This window comes from Colossoma macropomum, unplaced genomic scaffold (genome assembly GCF_904425465.1).
Source record: "Colossoma macropomum unplaced genomic scaffold, Colossoma_macropomum, whole genome shotgun sequence".
NCBI classification, from domain to species: Eukaryota; Metazoa; Chordata; class Actinopteri; order Characiformes; family Serrasalmidae; genus Colossoma; species Colossoma macropomum.
This window is the reverse complement of record NW_023494798.1, coordinates 10,619,098-10,640,768: the sequence shown is the minus strand read 5'-3', so window position 1 is coordinate 10,640,768 and position 21,671 is coordinate 10,619,098. Positions and strand designations below refer to the sequence as shown.

Sequence of the window (21,671 nt, the reverse complement as noted above, 5' to 3'; positions counted from 1 at the left end):
TTACATGAATTACCTCTTTACTTTCAGTCTGAAATGATAGCCGTTGTTTGTAACCTTTACCATCTGTTCTGCTGTTTTTCTGGCAGTGTTATCACTGCTTCAGCACGTTTAGACGCCATTGTCATTGCTGAGTGGTCCCAATTTTCTTCTTTTTGCAGACAGACAGGAGTGATGAATCAATATTGACTAACATACCATAACACACCTATACAGCTCATTTCATACACCCTTGGCATGTACCCTGTTCTTGCACAGCACAGTTACAAAGGCTAACGTGGACGTCTGAGCCGGCCTGTGCATAGAGAGGCTTCAGATGAAACAGGCACATAATGTTTGACGGGACACGGCCAGTCTCTTATGAATTCATCTCTGTGCACAGAGGCTCAGGACAAAGACAGGGTTTAGTGAGTTATCAGCTCGGTGAGGAGGGTTTGCATATGATGTATGGATTCCTCCATTCCTAATGATATGCTATTGAATAAATGGTCTCCAGCATAATCAGCCTCAGTCAATATAATCTCACTCTGAAGGTCTCCATTAATCTTGCAGGCTGTGGCTAATCATGTCCCCACACTTGAGCTCCCACCAACGTCTCACCTACTTATGTTATCCTAATTAATTTGGCATACCCAGGGCCATGGAAGGCTGGCTAAGTAGAGACAGGCTGGACTCGGTCAACCATTCCTAAAACTCACTCAAAGAAAGTTAGCGTGCCAGTCTCAATTGCTCCCAAGTCCAAGGTCACCGCTATCACTTTGCTCTCATTGACTGAGGTATTATTAAGAGAATCGTGTTATGTACAACGTTTTTTCCCATATAGGCTGTATTAAGCACCTTTCTTTTTGGGCTCTTTTTTGGGCCGCAGTGGTGGCATGAAGGGACATCGTGCACAACCTGCAGTCTAAATGTCTGTAGTGTGGAATTATTTTATGCCGGCCTCACACCAAACAACTTTTCAAGTGATTTCACTGTGTCAGACAAATTTCTAGTGTCGGAATACAATCACGAGAGTCTTGCTGGAGTTGCGTCACGCTCGTTTCATCTCGATCAGTGAGTGTGAGGTGGTCAGGACGATGGTCTTAAGTCAGTCTTTTTCTCGTCTTGATGCTGTGATAAAATCAACTGTGTTTGATGTTATTGGAAGTTTTAAGTCTTGGTTCATCCAAATACAGTAAACACAGCACAGACAATACAGTACAGTAAATAAATATGAAAGGCTAACAATAAATACAGAACAGAACACAGGCAGCACACTGTACTGAGAGTATGTGGAGCTGTGCAGAGGAGGATGGAACACACTATGACATATTAGCAGATTAGCAGATAGCCTAGCATATATGAGCATAGCAGTCACTGAGGTAGCAGCCAGAGCAGCGATATGCAGTATACAGTATTTAAAGAGTGTGATTAAGTAATAAAATAAGTAATGTAATTACTTTAATTACTTAATGTAATTAAGTAGTGTAATTAATTAAGTGATCAAATAGTGACATGTCAGAGAAGCTTGTGAGAGTGAGCAAGGGAGAGAGATGGACAATAAATTTGTTTTCTAAAATGAATTTTTAATATTTCAGGTTCACTGAGTGTAACAGTGATGTAAGGAAACATGCAGAGGACTTCAAGTATGACATTATTGAAGAAGCATCAATGTTTTTTTTTTCAATTTTTTGCTCTCTGTTACTGTTGCTTTCTTAATTTGTTTATTAGTTTTTATGGTTTAGTTCATAATATCCAATCAGTAATGCTGAATCACTGCATGTTTTGTTGATGTCTAACTCTTTATGCTAAATAAAAAAGTAACTGCACATTTTTCGGGTTAACTAATGAAATTCTGGGTGATGATCTGCCAGAATATACAGCTCTACAGTGAACTGGGCTGAGCCCCGGATCTTTACACGCTCAGCTAACGTATCTTTCCATTTGTACTGCTATAGAGTGAAGAAGGAAAAAAGGTTTCTCTGCTTGTAAATTTCCACCAAGTTCATGATGGGAAATGCTCTTAAACATCTAGTTGTAGTCTTGCAAATAGTGACCCTGCAAGATCCCCAGTCTTTGCAGAATCATAGTCTGTGACTAAAAACTCTGTGATTGTCTTTAGGTGTGAGAGGGTGTCAGACTTTAGTCTTTATAACATCTTTTCAAAGTCTTTTCAAAGTCTTTTAAAAGTCTTTTTAAAGTCTTCCAGTGTACAGTTAGCATTAAGTGGAAAATTCTAATGCTAACCATACACTAGAAGACTTTGAAAAGACTTTTGAAAGACTAAAGTCTGACACCCTCTCACATCTAAAGACAATGTCACAGTTTTTAGTCACAGATTATGATTTGAAAAGACTGAGAATCTTGCAGTGTCACCATTTACAAGACTGCAACTAGATTTTTGAGATTATTCCCCATCATGCACCCAGTGGAAATATACAAGCAGAGAAACCCTTTTCCTTCCACTCTATAGTGGTACAGATGGGAAGATACATTGGCTGAGCATGTAAAGATCTGGGGCTCAGCCCAGTTCACTGTAGAGCTGTATACTCTGGCAGATCATCACCCAGAATCTTTTAATTAACCTGTAAAATGTGCAGTTACTTTTTTATTTAACATAAAGATTTACAGGGCGGCACGGTGGCGCAGTGGGTAGCGCTGTCGCCTCACAGCAAGAATGGCCTGGGTTCGATTCCCGGCCGGGCGACCAGGGTCATTTCTGTGTGGGGTTTGCATGTTCTCCCCGTGTCTGCGTGGGTTTCCTCCCACAGTCCAAAAACATGCAGTCAGACCGATTGGACGTGCTAAATTACCCCTAGGTGTGAATGTGTATGTCTGTCTGCCCTGCGATGGACTGGCGACCTGTCCAGGGTGTATCCTGCCTTCCGCCCAATGACAGCTGGGATAGGCTCCAGCACCCCACTGTGACCCAGAAGGATAAGCGGTTTAGATGATGAATGAATGAATGAATGAATGAATAAAGATTTACACAACATGCATCAGCCTTGTTGGTTGAATATTGTGCACTAAACCATAAATAACAAACAGTGTAAGAGAAAGCAAAAAAATAAGGATAAAACGGCAATGATTCTTCAATAATGCCTTTCTTAAAGTCCTAAAATATTAAAGCAGTCTCTCTCTCTCTCTCTTTCTCTTTCTTTCTATCGCGCCACGTGCATGCGCTCGCCTGCAAGCACTCGCGCACGCCCCTGGCGCGTCACTATTTGCATGAGCCAAGACAAAACTTATGATAATATTAAACACGGTTGATTTTGTTGCAGCTTCAAGACGAGAAAAGGACTGACTTAAGACCACCATCTTAACCACCTCACACTAACCGATCGAGATGACGCGAGCACAACGCAACTCAGCAAGACTCTCATGATTTTATCCCGACATGGATATTTGTCTGCGACAGTGAAATCGCTTGAAAAGTCGTTTGGTGTAAGGCCGGCATAACTTGTAAAATCTGCTGTGCCACTGATTTGACTGTATTCAAACTACCAGCCTAGTCTGAGTCTACTTTGTCATTTACTGCGGCAACATGCTACCAAAACCATGTAGAAAATACAAGTCTTTCACTCTTAAGTCACAACTGGTTAAAAACTAAAGCATTACAGAAACACTCAGCTTCACCGGCAGCAGTGCTGCGTATGCCTTCTGTTTGAAACCGGTACATAACAGCCTATTAAAAACCAAGAGAAATCCCAATTACAGATGGAAATTATTAACAAATTATTAACTGACTAAATCATTAAACTACTGCACTCATGATGGAGCCAATGATAGTATATTTGCAACATAGCAGCACGCTACATTTTATTGGTCCCATATTACAGAACCACCCGCCCTCAAGCAAACAGTTCAACAATGTTCCTCAGCTTGAATGATAAACCTGCCTATTCAAATAGGAACTGTTATTAGTAGGAAATTAAATGATTTTTTTTTTTTAAACTGATAGGATTGGTCAAACAGTTGTTTATTTGTTGGTTGATGAGTATTTAATTAATAATTTCCATCTGTAATCAGGATTAAACCATGAAGTATATTTCTTTTTTTTAATCAACAGGGTTTATGTTCTTCTCTGATGAAGTGCTGATAGTGTAGTTTGAATATGATGCTACGAAAGCTACGATGCTGTCTTTGAGCAACAGTGTATGGTTCTCACAATTACTTGGTTATTACTCAGTTTTTAAAAAATCATCCACTAAAATTTATCTTGATAAATCAGCAATGATTAATTGGCAATTTACATGACTATATATATATATATATATATATATATATATATATATATATATATATATATATATATCGCTGATGTCGAACGAAAACCTTGTATCTCAGTTTTTGTCGTTTTTCAGTGTTTGACATAGTTTGAAAATACCTGTTGTTCTTTAAATTGTGTGTAAATTTCATGATGAATGGACCAAAGGAAACAGCCCAAAATGACTTGGAAAAAAGTCTGGTTCCATTGACTTTTATTAAAAGCAAAGTAGGTTTTTTCCTTCTCCTGTGAAGTCACCATTTTGGAGATATAAGGTTTTCTTCTGACAGCAGCGATATTTTACGTTCTCCTACTGGTCATTCTTACAGCTTACATTTTTTTCTCATGAAGGGTCAGTTTGTGTTGTTTGCATATGATGATTGCTACATTGCTGCCTTCCACTGATCCATCTTCTTCAAGGCCATACTTGCTCAAAATATGCGCCTGCTTTTCTGTCCCCATCTGCCCAATATAAGACAGCTCTAGCACTTCAAACGGACAGTTACTGTTTCCTTTAGGGCTGAGAAGAGGGAGTGGAACTTGGTGAGGTGTTCAGGGGTCAACGCCTTTATCAGATGAAGCTGGCGTTTGACAAGTGCTTGCACTTGTCAGCTGAGGCGCTGGAACAGACAAAAGAGTGCCCTCCTTATAATGGGCTGGATTTGTCATGAGCTAGCCTCTCTGTGAACCCGCAACAAGCTTTTTCCAGTGAGCAACAGCTGTGCCTCAGCTGAAGAGTAATGATAGCATGATGCCACTCCAGATCGCCTTCTTTTTCCCCACTGTGACATTGATTAGTGCGTCCTGTCCAGCTGCAGCCCATAAACACATTTGCGCAATACAGAGCTGCAGTGTTCGGTTCCAATGCGTTTAAGTCAATACGATTCATGCCATTGTCGGGAAAATATGAAATGTGGAAGCCAACGAGATAAGAGAGCTGGGGAACTGAGTGCAATGCGAAGATAAAATAGGCACAGGGGGCTTGTGTGCAGTGGTAGTTTGAGCATATACAGTTTGCTGAATAGGCCAAAGATATTGCAGAGATTCATTTGAGAGAATGATCCTTTGGTTGGTACAGTGTAGTGTAGCATTTAACACCCTCTGCCTTCTACGCTGTAGACTGGGGTTCAATCCCCTGCCTGGACAAGCATCCTACACTATACCAATAAGAGTCCTTGGGCAAGACTCCTAACACTACCTTCACCTACCTGTGTAAAATGATCAAATTGTAAGTTGCTCTGGATAAGAGCGTCTGCCAAATGCCGTAAATGTAAAACCTTGACAAACCCGCTGTCCTTGAGAGCGACTGTGATGACCCTCTCTATAATGTACGCAGCACAGGGCGTATATATGCTCAAATGGTGGATTCCTTGCTGCGGCGACCATATTGCGAGTGCTGTTTGTTCCTATAGTGGTGACCTTTATTCATCCAGTTGCAGATGGAACTTTAGTTTTATCTAAACATCAATTGAAGTGCAGTGGTTGCATCTCATGACTTTCGGTCCCAGCTGTCCTAAGTAGGGCCTGACTGATATTTTGGGTATCGAATAATATTGATCAACAAGATCATGTTCTGGTGAAAATTCAGGCAATAAAGCAGCAACATGTCACGGCCTTCTTTATTCTATAGCACACAGATGCAAGCTAACAAATGACATGCATATCAGTCAAAAAATCCTATTAAACTGAGATTTTGGAGTTTGTTTATGTTTTATTTTTTTCACCATACAGCATATATAAGCTTGTAGACAGTGAGGTCAGATATTACTGTTGGATGATTCATTCTGGATCACAAACAGCGCTCCAACTCATCCCAGAGGTACTGGATGGAGCTCCATCACTCCCTTTTTCTTATTTCTTATTAAAACTATCTTAGACCTGGAGTTCTAATACCATGTGCGGCTGCTCCAGAGTGCCCCATTCTGTTGTCAAGGCTTTTCTGTGGGCATCATAAAAGCTGTGTGTGTGCAGTTGAATGCCTATGTCAGTATAGGCGTCACCTTAAAGCGGCGATGTAGGAAAAATACATCCATCCATCCATCCATCCATCATCTAAACCGCTTATCCTTCTGGGTCGCGGTGGGGTGCTGGAGCCTATCCCAGCTGTCATCGGGCGGAAGGCAGGATACACCCTGGACAGGTCGCCAGTCCATCACAGGGCAGACAGACAGACATATACATCCACACACACACTCACACCTAGGGGCAATTTAGCACGTCCAATTGACCTGACTGCATGTTTTTGGACTGTGGGAGGAAACCGGAGTACCCGGAGGAAACCCACGCAGACACGGGGAGAACATGCAAAAACAAACTCCACACAGAAACGACCCTGGTCACCCAGCCGGGAATCGAACCCAGGCCCTTCTTGCTGTGAAGCAACAGCGCTACCCACTGCGCCACCGTGCCGCCCTAGGAAAAATACAATATCACGATATTTGAAAATGTTTTCCTGAATCATATCACAATATTAGGTCTTTGAAAAGTGGACAAGAGACGTTTGTTCATTTACAGCAGACAAAAAAGCCCCAGCAGTGTCACATTAAAAAAAGCCAAAAACTATGAATATGACGATTGTACAGTGATGTTTATACCTTGTTTCACACGCTGCACTGCACTAAATCCAACTGAACAGGACTAATTGTGCTCATATGCATATAATGGATATTGTTAGCATAATGCATCACTTGTCACAATATTAATAAAATGTCATTAAAAAAAGTACAACATTTTTTGACTTCAAATGTACTTTAGTATCAAAAGTAAAAGTACTAAAAGATTATTTATAGCTCTAATGTCCATAATTAAATCTAATTATCGTTTTTGTAACAAGACTCTGCTTCATTAACTCATTTTAGGTGAAAATACTCCAGTGTCACTCTTGGTAAACCAGTCTTTTAATAGAATGTTATTAATTAGTGACGCTGATGTCTATTAAAATTATCATCAGAACAAAACACTGAAGGCAAACAGTTTCCATTAGGTAGAACTGAGTGGCTCTGAAATCACTTTTTACAAACAAGCGAAGTTTCAGTTTAAGATTTGTTTGCAACTTACAAATTTAAGTTTAGTAAAAACTTTAAACTCAGGTTCACAAATGAGTTTTCCTTTACTAAACTGCATCTGTAGGTCTCTGTTCATAAATATAAATTAGCAAAACTAATTTACTATAAAATGAAATAGTGTTTGTAGAAATTCAGAAAAAAAGACACGTCAGTCACAACTGCATATGTGTACATATTTCTATATTGTGGTCTATTTACACAAAGTTAGGTTAGTTCATCATTTATGTTGAATAGACTCTCCCAAATTTTACGCTGCTGACGTTGAACCGCGTGCTGCACTGGGTCGGTATGACCAACAGGTCAAAACAAGCTCAAAACAAAGTCCGCTGTGCCCTGATTGGTGTTCTTGCTTCATGTTTCTTTTGTTTTGACATGTTACATTTTTATACACACATAAACCAAAAGGAGCTACAGATTTCCCATAATGTAGTGGAGTAAAAGTAAGATATTTGACTTTGAAATGTAGTGGAGTGAAAGTAAAAAGTCGCCCAAAATGGAAAAACTTCAGTAAAGTACAGACACACAAAAAAACACACTTAAGCACAGTAACGAATTACATTTACTTCGTTACTGTCCACCACTGATTATATTGCCCACCCCTGCCTTAAAGTAGAATCCACAAATGTGCAATAATACATGCATCCAGGAGTTTTGCAGCCATTACTAACAGATGACATGCATGAAAATGAAAACAGACTTATCTAGTTTGCACATGATCTCAGCACAAGCTTCTCCACAGTGGAAGGACCACGTCATCATCTGTACAGCTGTTTTCATGTATGGAGTATATGAAATGAAAGTCTGTATGTGTTTTGTTGTAGTGATGCCTAAGCAGCACCTGCATGCATTCCATCTACCCAGCCTTGCCTTACTTCTGTTTAATCCTTTCACAAAATGAAAACGTGTCTTTTGTAACTAATTGGTATCCAAATGTGATTTATAGCCAATTAACTGTCACACGTTGAAATCTTTAAACTTGAATTTATGGCAGTTTTTTAAAGGCTCCTTTACCATTGAAGTTTCCCTTGCGTAAGAAGCGAGCAGAGGAAATTAATGTTTAGAGCAATTATAAATAAGTGGAGTAATTGCCTATTCTATTTCCACAGATAGCAGTATTTTGCAAGCTGCAGACAGGTCCCTAAAGGCGGAATGATTATTTCCAGTTGTGCTGAGCTATTTTATATGGCCTTATCGCACGGAGAGAAATAAACACCCCTAAAGCCCTGGGGTTTTCTATCGCAATCCCTTATCAAACCTTCTTTTCCATCTTTGCCGGTACTTAGCTAAGGTGCAGTTGTACATGCTAAAAGCTTGCCTATTTTAAGACTCTCAGCTTTAAGCATGTTAGATCCAGGTGAAGATACACACAAGACACAGTCTTATCAGCTTGCTATCTTGAGCCACCTCACAAATCCTTCAGAAAAGAAGACATGCACGAGTAAAATGAAAGATTTCCCAGATCTAATGAGAGTACAGTTTGCATTATTAAGCTTAGCACCATTTCACACAAGCCCTTTTCATTTCTTCCAGACTTAAAATGTTTGTTTAGTCTTTAAAGATGAGCTAAAAGGATGAAATAAATTGGTTTATACCGCCAACTGTTTGAAATCTTTTATGTACGGTAGTTGTGGAAAAGGCCACGGGGCAGTTTGGATTCGGCAGGCTATTGCTGTCATCGTTTTCCTCTGAGCTTTTGTGCTTTGAGAGAAGGGTGCGTTGAGAATAATGCTTTCTGACAGCGCAGTCTAGGCATAAGCCTCCAGCCCGCACCTCCGAGAGCAAATCACTGTGGGCCTTTTGATGGCTCTGCTTTAAAGGAAGTTGTTCCCTTTTTCTCATTCCATTCAGTTCCATATTCTGTTTTTGTATCACAAATAGCAAGTGTGCATATGCCGTAATCCGATTGCCGAATAGAAGGAGGAGGAGCAAGATCAGGCGTTTGTGTTCACAGTGTGTACAGTATGTGTGCGTGCCAGTGTGTGAAATGAACCCGTGTGGTCATTTGAAAATATCTCAGCTATAAAATATACCCTAGAGAAATGATTTCATTTATTGGCATGGTAACCTGCAAAAACCTTTAGAGTGCTAGTTATTAATATTATACTGCTATGTTATTACTATTATACTACTGTGCAGAAGTTCTTTAGTACAGCTTCCTTTCTTTTCGGGACACTTGTCTGTTCAGTCTTACAAGCTGGTTGCATTTTCTGCAACGCACGATCCAAATAATCACAAACAATAATGATGTTGAGGTCTGGGTTCTAGTGAGCGCAGCCCGTTATTCAGAGAACCCCAGCAACTTCTATGTTTCTTCTATGTTTCCTTCCTTTCTCAAGTGGATTGTCTTGTATCTGACTCAGAAATATCTACTTATTGACCGTCTTGACTGGAAATTAAAGAAATGAAGGGTGAATTCTGATTATTGCGCAGTACTGTGTTTGACTGTCCACACAGTAACTGTTCATCAAATTTAAATCATGAAAAAGATCTCCTCTTCTGTTTGGTGTCCACTGATTAAAACAATAATCAAAGTAATCATAATAATAGCTCTGCTGTGTTTGCAGGGCTGTGTTTGAAATGTCTGACTATTTTATCACACTTGGCTAAAGCCTCGATAAACATGCCATCACGGAGAGCCGCTGTGACGACCCCCTGTATAATGTGCGCTGTGCCGGGCGTATATATGCTCGATTGGTAGATTCCTTGCTGTGGTCATATTGCGAGCTCTATCTGTTCCTATAGGGTGACGTTTATTCATCCAGTTTCGGACTAAACTTGCCAGTCGGCACACCAGGGGATGTTTCCTCAGTCATCCTGTTATTTATGTTTGCGCCTTTTAGTAATCAACTTGGGATCAAACGGGATCAAACTTGGTAATATGATTCATTAACGTTAAAAAGTAACACATTAAGGTTTCTTTATGTGATTACTGAGATTGGTTGTGAGTGTTAACATGTTAACGTTGACAGCCCTAATTTACAAACACAATGGTATCGATGAAAATTTACGATGTTTTTTTGTTTTCTTTTTTCTTTTTAACAGAATCTTTCTATTTTCTTTTGTTAAAAGTGATTTGTCACTTATCAAATCATTTTATCAACGCTAAAACCTACAGTGAAGTATACTGTTGTATCACCATTTTTTCAGATTTTTACTTTTATAAATCATTTGAAACCTGTTCTCTATATTGTGTGAATATTTAATGATAAATGGACCAATCAAAATGCTCCAAAATGACTTAAAATCTCACTACTAATATACCACTAATAATTTACTTTAAGAATTAAAAATATTTTTACCTTCTCCTAAAGAAAAAGGTAAAAAAAAACATATTAAATTATGTACTAACTTAAATAGTAAAGTTAAAATGTAATAATTTGGAGATTTTTTTCTGACAGCATCGATATACTGTAGCGCTGGGAGGAGTTTTTTTTTGTAATGACATAAGAACTTGAATCCATTCTAATATTCAGAAATGAGTGATTATCCTCACATTCTGGATGTCTGTTAGTCTTATTCTGAAAAGGTAAACATGTATCAGTGCTTTATTGGTGGAATTAACTGCAGCACCAACAAATTCACATAATTTACACTTTGTCATGTTCTATCAGGTCAATCAACTATTAGCTGGTCAGATGACTTTTGTGTCAAAGAGCCACAAGAAATAATGAATAAAAACATATAAAAGGTCAAACATTTCTGAGGCGCCTCATGAATGTTTGGTTGGACTTGCAAACCTCCAGTGTGCATTTTTGAATCTACAGCCAAACTCTGTGCCTTTGGGATCTCCACACTGCCGAATATAACTTAGAACAGCTCAAGTCATTTGTCAGCGTTTGTCTGTCTGCATGTCTACCCGTGTGCGTTCCTCTCATCTTTTCTCTTTTCTTCTTCCCCCTCTTCTCTGCCTGCCCGCATGTCTGTCTATCATCCATTAACTCAAGCTTCTATCCATGCATCTTTCTTTCCATCACGCTGGCTTGCTGCCTATATTTCTTTCTGTACAGGTCTTTTTTTCCATTGGTGTCAGATGAGACAGCTGTCTAGACACCTGTCTGCTGTTTTTGGAATGGCTTCGTCTCTTGCCCCTCACCAAGAAGAAAATCTTACATCTGAGAGCTTTATCCTCCTCTGAGCTCTCCACCCTAGCAGGGACATAGAACCCACATGAAAGAACCCAGAGAACTCATAAGGGAGGTGCATCTCTGCAGTTTTTCCCCCCCCTGTCCCCCCGCCCCCCTTTTTCTAATAGAAATGGTTTCCAATAATCACCCATTCCATTTTTGGTGGGTTTGGGCTGAAAGTGCAGGATAGCAAAGGTCATATTTTGCAAGTATTATAAGACTGTCTTCAATTAGGAGCTTATAAATGTCAGTTCCTTTTTTTCCCCTCAAGCCCGTCTGTGCAAATACAGATCTGCAACTTCAATTTCTAGAGGTTACGTCTCTTCCCTGCTGCGAAAAATTCACCGCAATGCACGGAACGAAACGGTGTGGAGCACGCTGTCAGTTCGCCGGGTTTTTCTCATTACAAAGCACTGCATCTGGGGTATTGCTTTGGCAGCTTGATGTACTGGAGCTTAGTCAGTACTTGTTTAAGGTATAATTGGAAGACAGAGCAAATGGGGATTTTTAACAGGTGCTAATGGACTTTCTAATTAAGACATCCAATGCTGAGGGACACTCCTCCTTTTGGCAGAGTTTTCAAACACAAATAGAAAATTTATAGCAATGATTTGCAGCAATTATTCAGTCAGGTGCTCTGATTGACATAACATGATTGGAATATAATTAGCCATGTATTTTCTGAGTGATAAATGAGGGGCTGAGCCAGAGTGGAGAATTTTGGCTTTGAATGAATTTCATTCTCTGTGTGTGGCTTCAGTATTCAAAATTCACTTTGCCACTTCCAACTCGTAATTTTTGGACCTGTAATTATTTCAGAACTTGTAATTATATCAGAATTTATTTATTATTGCTGTTCGTCATCAATTTTTAATAAGAGTCACAAAATATGCTTTGTAAGATATACAGGACTGCAGCCCAAAACTGGAGTTGCAGAGAAAATGGGACTCCTGACAACTCTACAACCTGGTAGACCAAAACGTTCATCATCAGAAACAAATATTTGAGAGATTGGAGAAGATTAAGCTCCAGTTTTGCTTCAGGTTTGAAGAAATCTGCAGATGTTTCTGACCATCCTTCCACTGTGAGACACTATGAATCTAAAAGGATGTGTAGCTGTCAAGATGCCATCAAAAAAAGAAAGAGTTAATAAAATGAGAAACTTCTAACTTCATTAGAAGCCGAAAATGCAACCAACGTCTAAGCCTGAATTTTAAAGGTGTGGAAAAATATCCCTGCAGATTTCTTTGAAAAAAACTGAAAGCAAGTCTTCTGAAAAGAATGGAAGTTGTAATAAAGGCAAAGAGTGGACTTGCGAAATTCTAGAAATGTTGACATTGTATTTAACTTTTAAGGCTTCTGTGTAATTTTCTGTCCAACTGATGTTTTCTGCTTCTTTTCTTGCACTGAAAATTGAATAACTTATACTTTATGGGCATTTTGACTGGAAATTAAATAAATGCTGAGCAGTCTTTGACTTTTGCCCCTGTACTCATTACCAGAAAAGACAGTACAAAATGCTGTAATACACATCAAATGAGGGAGTGGTTGAGGAAGAGGAAATTCAGATGACATTGTGTCTGGAGCTGGGTATCGAAATTCAATACTCATATGGTTCAGACTGAACTACTTCAAAAAGTATGTGAGTTCCAAATCTAAACTGGCGACTTAAGTGCTTTTTAATTGGTCAGCAATCCGTTACTGTCAGTAAATATACCCACTTCTAGCACGGCATGTACATTTCTAGTTTAAGCCACACCCACTTTTGTTTTTGTAATTTAAAAGTTTAAAAACAGTATTACTTAGGAATCAGTATTCAATTAATTCAAAGGCAATTTTGTCTATATTGGAACATTTTGAAAAAGTGCAGCTCTGAGCTTCTCTCTCACTCCGCTCTACCTCGATGTGTCGTTCTAGAGCTTGCCAGATCGGTTGCCGGCAGGCCCGTGTCATACGCGGCTGTGTTGCGGATGAAGCCAGATAGCTCCTCCTCCTCGCTGCTGAGGCCACGCTTGAGGCCCAGGCAGGACCACAGCTCCTTCAGCCAGGACTGGTCTCCGTTCTCCAGGCAGAGGCTGTCGGCCCTCAGCTCTCAGGAGGACTACCGCAGCGAAGGTGAGAATCGGCCCGGGCTCTGAGGGCCGTTGCAGCTATTACTCATCTTTCTGGTTTTCACAGCAAAGGAGTGGCGAAGAAGCCAGGCTTTTACATATTCCTACCTTGTGAGTTCCTGTCCAAAATTGAATTGCAAGCCACACCTGGCCAAAAAACATTTTTCTTTAATGTGGCATTTTATTTGTGCTTTTCAATAATGTACTAAACATTAAAAAGTAATAAAGAAAACACTTCTATTATTGACAATAACTGCTTTCAGTAAGACAAAACCAAGCTGATATTAAAGGGTGATTCAAAAAGATTCATCTGATTTCAAAATGATTTATTTCACTTGTAAATCATTACAGATCAATGCAGTAAACTGTAAATGGTTTAAATAAACATAAACATTATTATGTAATTTTACAAGGTCTCAATATGAACCTCCTCCAGCTGTACAGACAACATCAACACCATAGTCAAATTCATCCCATACTGGATTGAGCATGTCGGGTGTCGCTGCACTCACGGCTCTTTCAGTGCGATTTCGGAGATCATCCAGTGTTGTGGAACCAACGACGAACACTCTGAGCTGTTGGAGGTTCACTGCTGATAAAAAATCACGCTGCACAGTTATGATGGATTCACTCTTATTGAAGTGGAGAACGCAGAACGCTTTCTGCTCTGGGGTCTCATCTCCTCTCAGACTGAAGGGAGCCGTCTTCCACTGACAGTCAGAAACTCTATGACCCCCTCTTTCAATTGGATTGTGATTGGTTCCTCTGTGCCTCATGGTTGTAAAAATATGGCGTTTTGAAATTGGATGAATCTTTTTGAATGACCCTGTAAATAAAAGCAGTTTACATAGACCCTGAGAGGCACAACTGTCTAAGAGTTGGCCCTATCATTAGCTTTGCTCTCTCTAGGCGGCCCCCCATCACTCAGTGCAATGCTAGCTAGCTCAGTGCAGCACAGCCCAGGCAAAGCTAGTGGGTAATATCTGACACAACCAAAATTGGGGAAAAAACTGGGAAATAGCAGTTGACATAAAATAAATGTACAAATCATACTAACTATAAATGTAATAGTTATCACACTATGTAGGCTACAAATTGCAATCAAATTTGACATCCTGAACAACTGAGAATGGCTGATCATCCAAGGCACTGAATACGTTTAATTATACTTTGCAGTTTGACAGTGATTCTTTCATTATTTCAAAACCTACAGATAGAGACATTGTGGTGTCATTGTTAATGTCCTTTTCTGTTACTGTAGTTTTTCTTTATTCTGTCTATCACACAGGATGTTATGTTTCAGTTGGTATCAGACCTGCAGTGGAAACGTTTTTAGGCATCTCCTCTTGACAATCAGCATGATTAGTGATTATAAATCTCAGCTTGTTTTTTTTTGTTTGTTTTTTTCATCCACAATTTTTCCCGAAAACCAGTGCCAATTTTGTCCATTGTTAGCCAGAATGTTTCCTAAGCTGAACTGTTTCTGTTGCCGAAATTTCAGTGCCACCCTAGAAAAAAACACCTGTACGAATTTCTGCTTATCTCTAATAGTATGGTTGTGCTAAACTAGTGCTGGTATACTAACATTTTTTGGCCATTCTAAATGAAATACAGACATTTGAAGATTGTGAAAGACATTCCATATGTTTTATGTGAAGATTATAACAGGAATGAGTAATATTTTATTAATAGAGCTGCTGCACTTTGCCATTTCTAACAGCTGACAGAAACCTGGAATATGTAGACTATATGTATATATATAAGTAGAACAGTTTCTTGTAAAACGTCTCTTAACATTCAGTTTTTTTCGAGGCTGAAGTCGCTTCTCGTTCAAATTTTCCTAAGTGCTTGTAAATGCAAATAAGCCCATTCATCTCCAAATCATCGATGTCCACCTTAAATCTTTGCCTTTTCATTAGCTATTAGCTAGTTGGTCCCACCCATTGTAAATCAAAATGTGATTAGCTGATTCCACTGTTACATTGGTAGTAATCTGACACCATAGGCCTTCAATCTCGCTCCTGAAGTCTTAAACAGTGGGAGAGCTCACTTGGCTTATCTGCATAGATACAACAGGGGAAAAATCCTGATTGAATAATTTATAACTGGGTGTTTTTACATTTCAACCATTTTGTTTCCAACCAATTCTTAATGGTGAAAGAAGGGTAGTACTAAAATGCTTGCAAAGTTTAAATACAACAAGCATGATACAAAATTATGTATAAAAAATTACAGACATTTGTGTTTTAGTCCTTAGAAATCACCTTCTCTGAAGACCTGGAAGGCCCTAAGGGTTCCCCCTGGCTGAGACACATAATGCTTTAACTGAAATAATGTGATGCAATAAATTTACTTGATTCAATTGTGCACTTTGTTCCCACATGAATAAAATATATCACACCAATACAATTATTGCCAAAAGTATGCACACTGAAGAATTGGGCTGATGTAATATGTTTAATTCATGTGGAAATGATGTACACATATGAAACAAGTAAATGCAATGCATTACTTTTTTCAGTGTACTTTAAAGGCTCCATGAAGCGATGCTGATGTGTTTAACCCAGTTTTAAACTCCTAGCGCTTTTATACCGTTCATATCTTTTCGTTTTCATTCTCACTTGTGCGTGTGCTTAATTAGCGATCGCACAGCCGCCCCCAGGAGTGCTGCTTTCCTTGTGCGACTGTGGTAACTAAGTCATCACAGCGGGCTCATGTCAGTCCGGCTTCCCGTGTAATGGCAAGAGTGACCTAGAGCAGAGGCCTGGCCTATTCATCACATTCGTGTGCAGTGGGAGTCGGCGGAGGTCGCGGCCTGCAGGAAATTGAAGAGGGATCATCAGAACATTTCAGTGTTCCCCGGGCCCCTGTCTGCCGTGCAGTCTCCCTGGCTGATGGATGCATTTGTCAGAAAAGGAAATATTCATTTTCGCAGCAGCAGGAGGGAGCCACAATATGACAGCTATCATTACAAATAAATAATTTCTTTGCCGGTCGATCTGCGGCAAGTCTCCAACAGGGTTATGGCCTGTGGAACGTTCCGTGTTAGCTTTGGAGACAAATCGCTCTCCTCCTGTACGGCGAGAAGATTATTTGACGGAAGATTTCGCTATTGCTGCAGGTCAGAAATTTTTGACAGGGTTATGTTTTGCACAACGTGATGTTTATATCGCTTTGAAAGTTGAGGAAACAGCAGAGAAAATGATCCCATTTCAGGATTATATCTCTTTCTGTAGAGTAAACAGTCATGCAACAACTTGCGTTTCATGTAATGTTAATGTTCCTCTAACAGATGTGTCAAGGTCCATTGTTGAGAAAACTGTCAGCAACATCTTTCTCGTTGCTTCTGTGCTGCATTCTGGGCAATAAATCGACAGCTCCCTGGTCAGAAATAGGAGTAATAGAGAATGATTTGTATTCGGTTGACGGCTCACCTGAATCGTGCGGTTTAAGTGAAACTCAGGTGTCTGCAGTGGCATTTTGGCCGTGTTAAAGCAGGCATTCGTGGATCAGCGGCAACAGATGAGCGGGACTGATCGGTTCTGACTGGGGTCAGCGGAGGAGTTATTGTCAGCCCTGCTGGAACACCGCACTGCGCTGGCTTCGGGGGGAGTGCTTGAGAGAGCAGCCTGGCCAGGACAGAGCCGTGGCACAAATGAGGCACTTGGGGACTTGTGCCGTCCAGGATATCATACGTTAATTGTTATCGCAACATGGCCCTTTGCAGTGCTGATATTACAGAAGACTGTAATATGCTTTTTTAGCTGTCTAACCAACCCCAAGATATTCCATACACTGATAGAAATAAAGGTTCTGTTCAGGTACATTTTTCATTCATCAAGGTACAAACAGTGTAAATGTTCCCTCAATGGTACAACAGTGGTTTTAAGGTCCAGTTGTGAACCTTAAATAAGTGTTTCCAGGTGAAAAGTTCATATTTGTACCTTTTCATAACCGAATGTTTTAAACAGAACAGTAAAATAAAAGCCTGGAGACGAGGCGGGGTGTGTGGAGTCAGTACAGCTTAGAACATATCATTTCAGTGGATTATGGTTCAGTTATGTTCCCTGACCAAAGGTACTGAGAAGTGCCATTGAGGGAACCACCCCAGTGACAAGAGGGGTCCTGCCCCAGTGACAGTTTAATACCTTTATTTCTAAGAGTGTATAAGAGTGCAATTCAGTTGTATTTGCCACAATTACTTTGTAGGAAAGCAGCATTGAGTCTAAACCCCTAATAAGTAAGACAAGGGTGAAAGACATTTGTAAGGGTATCCTTCAGTAACGGTCAGTCTTTCCAGTTTTTGAAAACGGTTCTTTTTTAAATATTCTGTGAACATTTCTTGATGAATGGAACCATGAAATAGTTTAAATTTACTTGAAATAAAATCTCTTTATATTCAAGTAATGGTTCTAAAAAATATATATATACGTAACCTAGATGTAGTCAATCAGCTAAGACATGTTTGGTGTCTGAATTTTGATTATTTAGTTTAGCACCGGATCTACAAGATTAACGTTACTAATACTAGAAGTCAGTCGACACCCAAATCGTTTCTGTAAATACAGGCCCAAAACTTCTCTCAACCCGCTCAAACTAAAGCTTTGTCTTCACTGAGATTTGTCAATGTGATTTAGGATCCATTATAACAAAAATTAAGGCAGTCTTTTTAGACAATAAGTGCTGTAAAAGTGCTGCGTAATTAGACATCTAGCAGACATATTGAGGCTAGGCCACATTTCTGATGTTTCTGTTTTTAAACTTATCAAGAGTTACTTGTAAAAAAGAAACTACAGAAAGTTGTCTAAAATGGCCTGTGTCGAGCTACATGGTGAAGTTTTATTTATTTTTATTAATACAAGTCACATTTGTGTTCTAAACCACATTAATGAGTCTGCATGATCTTAACGAAGACCTAAGTGCGGGTTGAGTGAGTTGAGATAAATCTAGGGGATGAACTCACAGAAAAGATTTGGGTGACTATTGACTTGCAGTGTTGTTCAGCTACAGTAACCTCATACCTCACTTGTTTGTAAGCTTTGCCGTATTGCAAATCGCTGTAATCGGATATGGGCATTTTGTCTATATCATGCAACCCGTGCAGAGGACAAAGGTGCTGCCAGGGAGACATGTCCTCTCAATGTTCCTCCCTGTCTTCACGTTGTCATCGAAATGTAATGCGCCCATGCCGGGGAGAGCCATGGTGCTTACCGCGAGAGTGACGGCTTGCGGCGTCTCTCAGATGACTGATTCCTCTGACATTATCAAGCTGCTAAATCATAAACCACTCACCACCAGCTCACGCTGCGCCTACAAGCAGCTTCTGAGAAGCAGGCACAGCTCTGCAGACGAAATGCTCCTTACACAGCTCTCTTCTTTACGCTCACACTCAATCAATAGGGTTTTAAGCCTCAACGCTTTGTCCGCAGACAGTGGACAAGTTTTGCGGTTGCTAATAAACAGCAGTGAGGGCGTTGACTCCTCTGCTGAGAGAGTGAGAGGGAAAAATGCAGCTTCGTAAAAGAGAATTCGAGAGGAAGATATTTTTTGAAAAATAAGTGTGTGGGCAGGTGTGTAATTACGCGCTCTACACTACACTTTAACCTGTCCTTACCCACCTACTTAAAGCAGGATGAAAGAATATGTCATTTTTTTTCCCTTTCACATTATGGACTGTAAATATCTGCCCGGCATCAAGGTGGTCAGTTACTCTAAGTGGATGTAGTGGTTGTGGTTGACTCTTTGGAGTGTATATTGTAATGTAAGGCTTTGAAGAGCTCGAGTGTCCACTCACAGGAGCTTATGACTGCTAACCAGATGGACTAAACCTTTTGTGAAGAAACATTCTGCCCTAAAATAGCATGCAGGTTATGTATGATGCTGATTAACAAACCTAAACATAGTTTTGTGCATTTCCTCCCACATACAAATGCATTTAAGGGGGATTGCGCAATAATGGGTGAAGATATTGGAAATGCAGATGTTTATAGTCATATGCAAAAGTTTTGGCACCCCAATTATTTTATTTTATTTCATTTTTTTTAAGTAATAATAAGGTAATATATCCTCTACAGACAACACACTTCTGCACATTTTAATACACCACAAATGTTTATTTGCTGAATTTAACAATTGGAGAGAAAACATGTAAAAGTTGCAGCACATTTTATATTTCATATTATTTTTTCCAATATGTTACACTCAGCAAATAAGTAGAAAGTTTGCACTGAAACTTGCAGAACAAGCCATATTTAAGTTTGTTCCCTGTACAGAATGTGTTAGAGGACTTATCTTTACTTGGGGAATAAACAAAACATCATCTGACCAGGACGGTTTAGATGATTGCTTAATTTGCCAACGTTTGGGGAGCTTGCAGCAGCCAGTCTTTCTTGAATTTGCTCCTCCCTTTAAAACTAGCAGAAAATTAGCAGTAGCATCTCACAGGCGTGTTGTCGGACGACTTCCTTTAACTCTTGAAGAGCGGATGTGTCACTGCCAACTGCTTTCTTTTGCCTTCTTTGAAAAATAAGCTTGACTCCTCCTCATGTTTTAATCATGATTAGAAAATTGTTAGGCAGTGTTGTAAAAATAAGTTAACTGTGGTTGCATTTGTCAGGTTCTGTAGAGCTGAATCTTGGTACTCTGAACTCTCAGGAACTCTGAACTGACCGTGATTCATGAGACAGACCCCAGAGTTCACCTAGTAACTCCTATGGCATTGATCTTCAGTGTTATTCTTTTCAATATTCTGATTTTGGAGCCAGAGTAGAATTAAACCCCTGTGTTTTGGTGGTATGGATCTCCATGTACTCTTCAGTACTTTATATTCTCTTCTCAGCTCAAGCATTTTGATGGCTCCATCATTTCACTGTGCGTTTCAATCCCTGTGCCTCAAAAACATGGCATAGTTAATAGGCAGTCCTAAGCACAGTTTCTTTGGCGAGCTCTAGTACTCCAAACATTAATTTCAGATACATTGAAGGCCTCATATCATGGAAAAACCCATTTACCTCACTTTTTCAGAATAAAAGAGTTTGATGAACTATGTAAACACTGTTAAAGTTGCAATATGTCGTGTTTGCTCCATAGCCCATGTAGTCCATATATGGAAACCAAGCTGCAGTAGCAGCCTGTTTTGAATAAATTGTTTTGTGATGTCATGAAAAACCAACACATTTACATATACCTGCCTATTCAGGTTAGCTCCGCCCGGTGAAGTTATAAGAAGTGTTTCAGCCTGGACTGCTTTTTGAATAAGGTACAATACGTGGCAGCCAATCAGAACAGAACGCATTTACATATGAATCTTAAAGGCACAGTAACAAAAACAGCTGTTTAAAGCAGCATTGTGCGAAAATTGTTTTTTTTTTTTGCTTCTGGGCTGCCTCTACAGTCTCAGAGTTCACTTTTACACCACTGTCATAAAAAACGATCGCGCTGTGAGCCCTCCTCATGTACACGTGCATTTGTTGATAAGCAGAAGGATGTAGAATCTGACTCCCCTTCATCTGTACGCGTATCACGCAGTCTACAGTCGAGATTTCTGGTATTTCTATGTGTAAATAATTGAAATCGGGAGTGTTATCTGTAGCGTCCATATGCCTGCACGATGTGCATGCATGCAAAGGGGAGTTGGATTCTGCTGGGGAGACGGAATTCCACACAGCATTGGCAAAGACAGCATTTAGAATAGAAAGCATCATGTCGACTTACAAGGGAGATTAATATTACAGGATTTTATTACAGGGAGTTAACCCTCTATTGCACGATGGGCCTCAGGGCAACAAACTCATTTTCCTCACTTAACAATAACGTTATACACATTTAAAGACAATGAAAGGGTTAACACTAAAGGGGAGAGTTTGAGTAAGTCAATAAAAAAGCATGTGCTTAGTCATACTGTCTCTTAGTGGGCACATTTAAACCTCTCTTTTTAACATTCATTATCAATTTTTTTGTTATGAGAATTTGCAGAAATATATTTGTACATTGTGTGACAGTGGAATGGATTTAGCCAGTCACAAACCAGATCTCACCACTTCAGGGAACGCAGCTCTATATAATTTCTTCTTATTGTCGCACAATGTTGCCATACTTCAAGGCAACATACTTCAAAAGGACCCCTGCA

The 21,671-nt window shown here is 39.7% G+C and overlaps 1 protein-coding gene across 1 annotated transcript in view; it reads left to right on the top strand.

The window, feature by feature from the left end:
- Nucleotides 1-21,671, top strand: part of cntn5 (contactin 5) — a 355,095-nt gene that overhangs the window by 145,374 nt on the left and 188,050 nt on the right. The window contains exon 3 of the mRNA XM_036585173.1: nucleotides 13,350-13,547. Coding sequence (XP_036441066.1) covers nucleotides 13,350-13,547 — 198 coding nt within the window. The remainder of the gene's footprint in view (nucleotides 1-13,349; nucleotides 13,548-21,671) is intronic.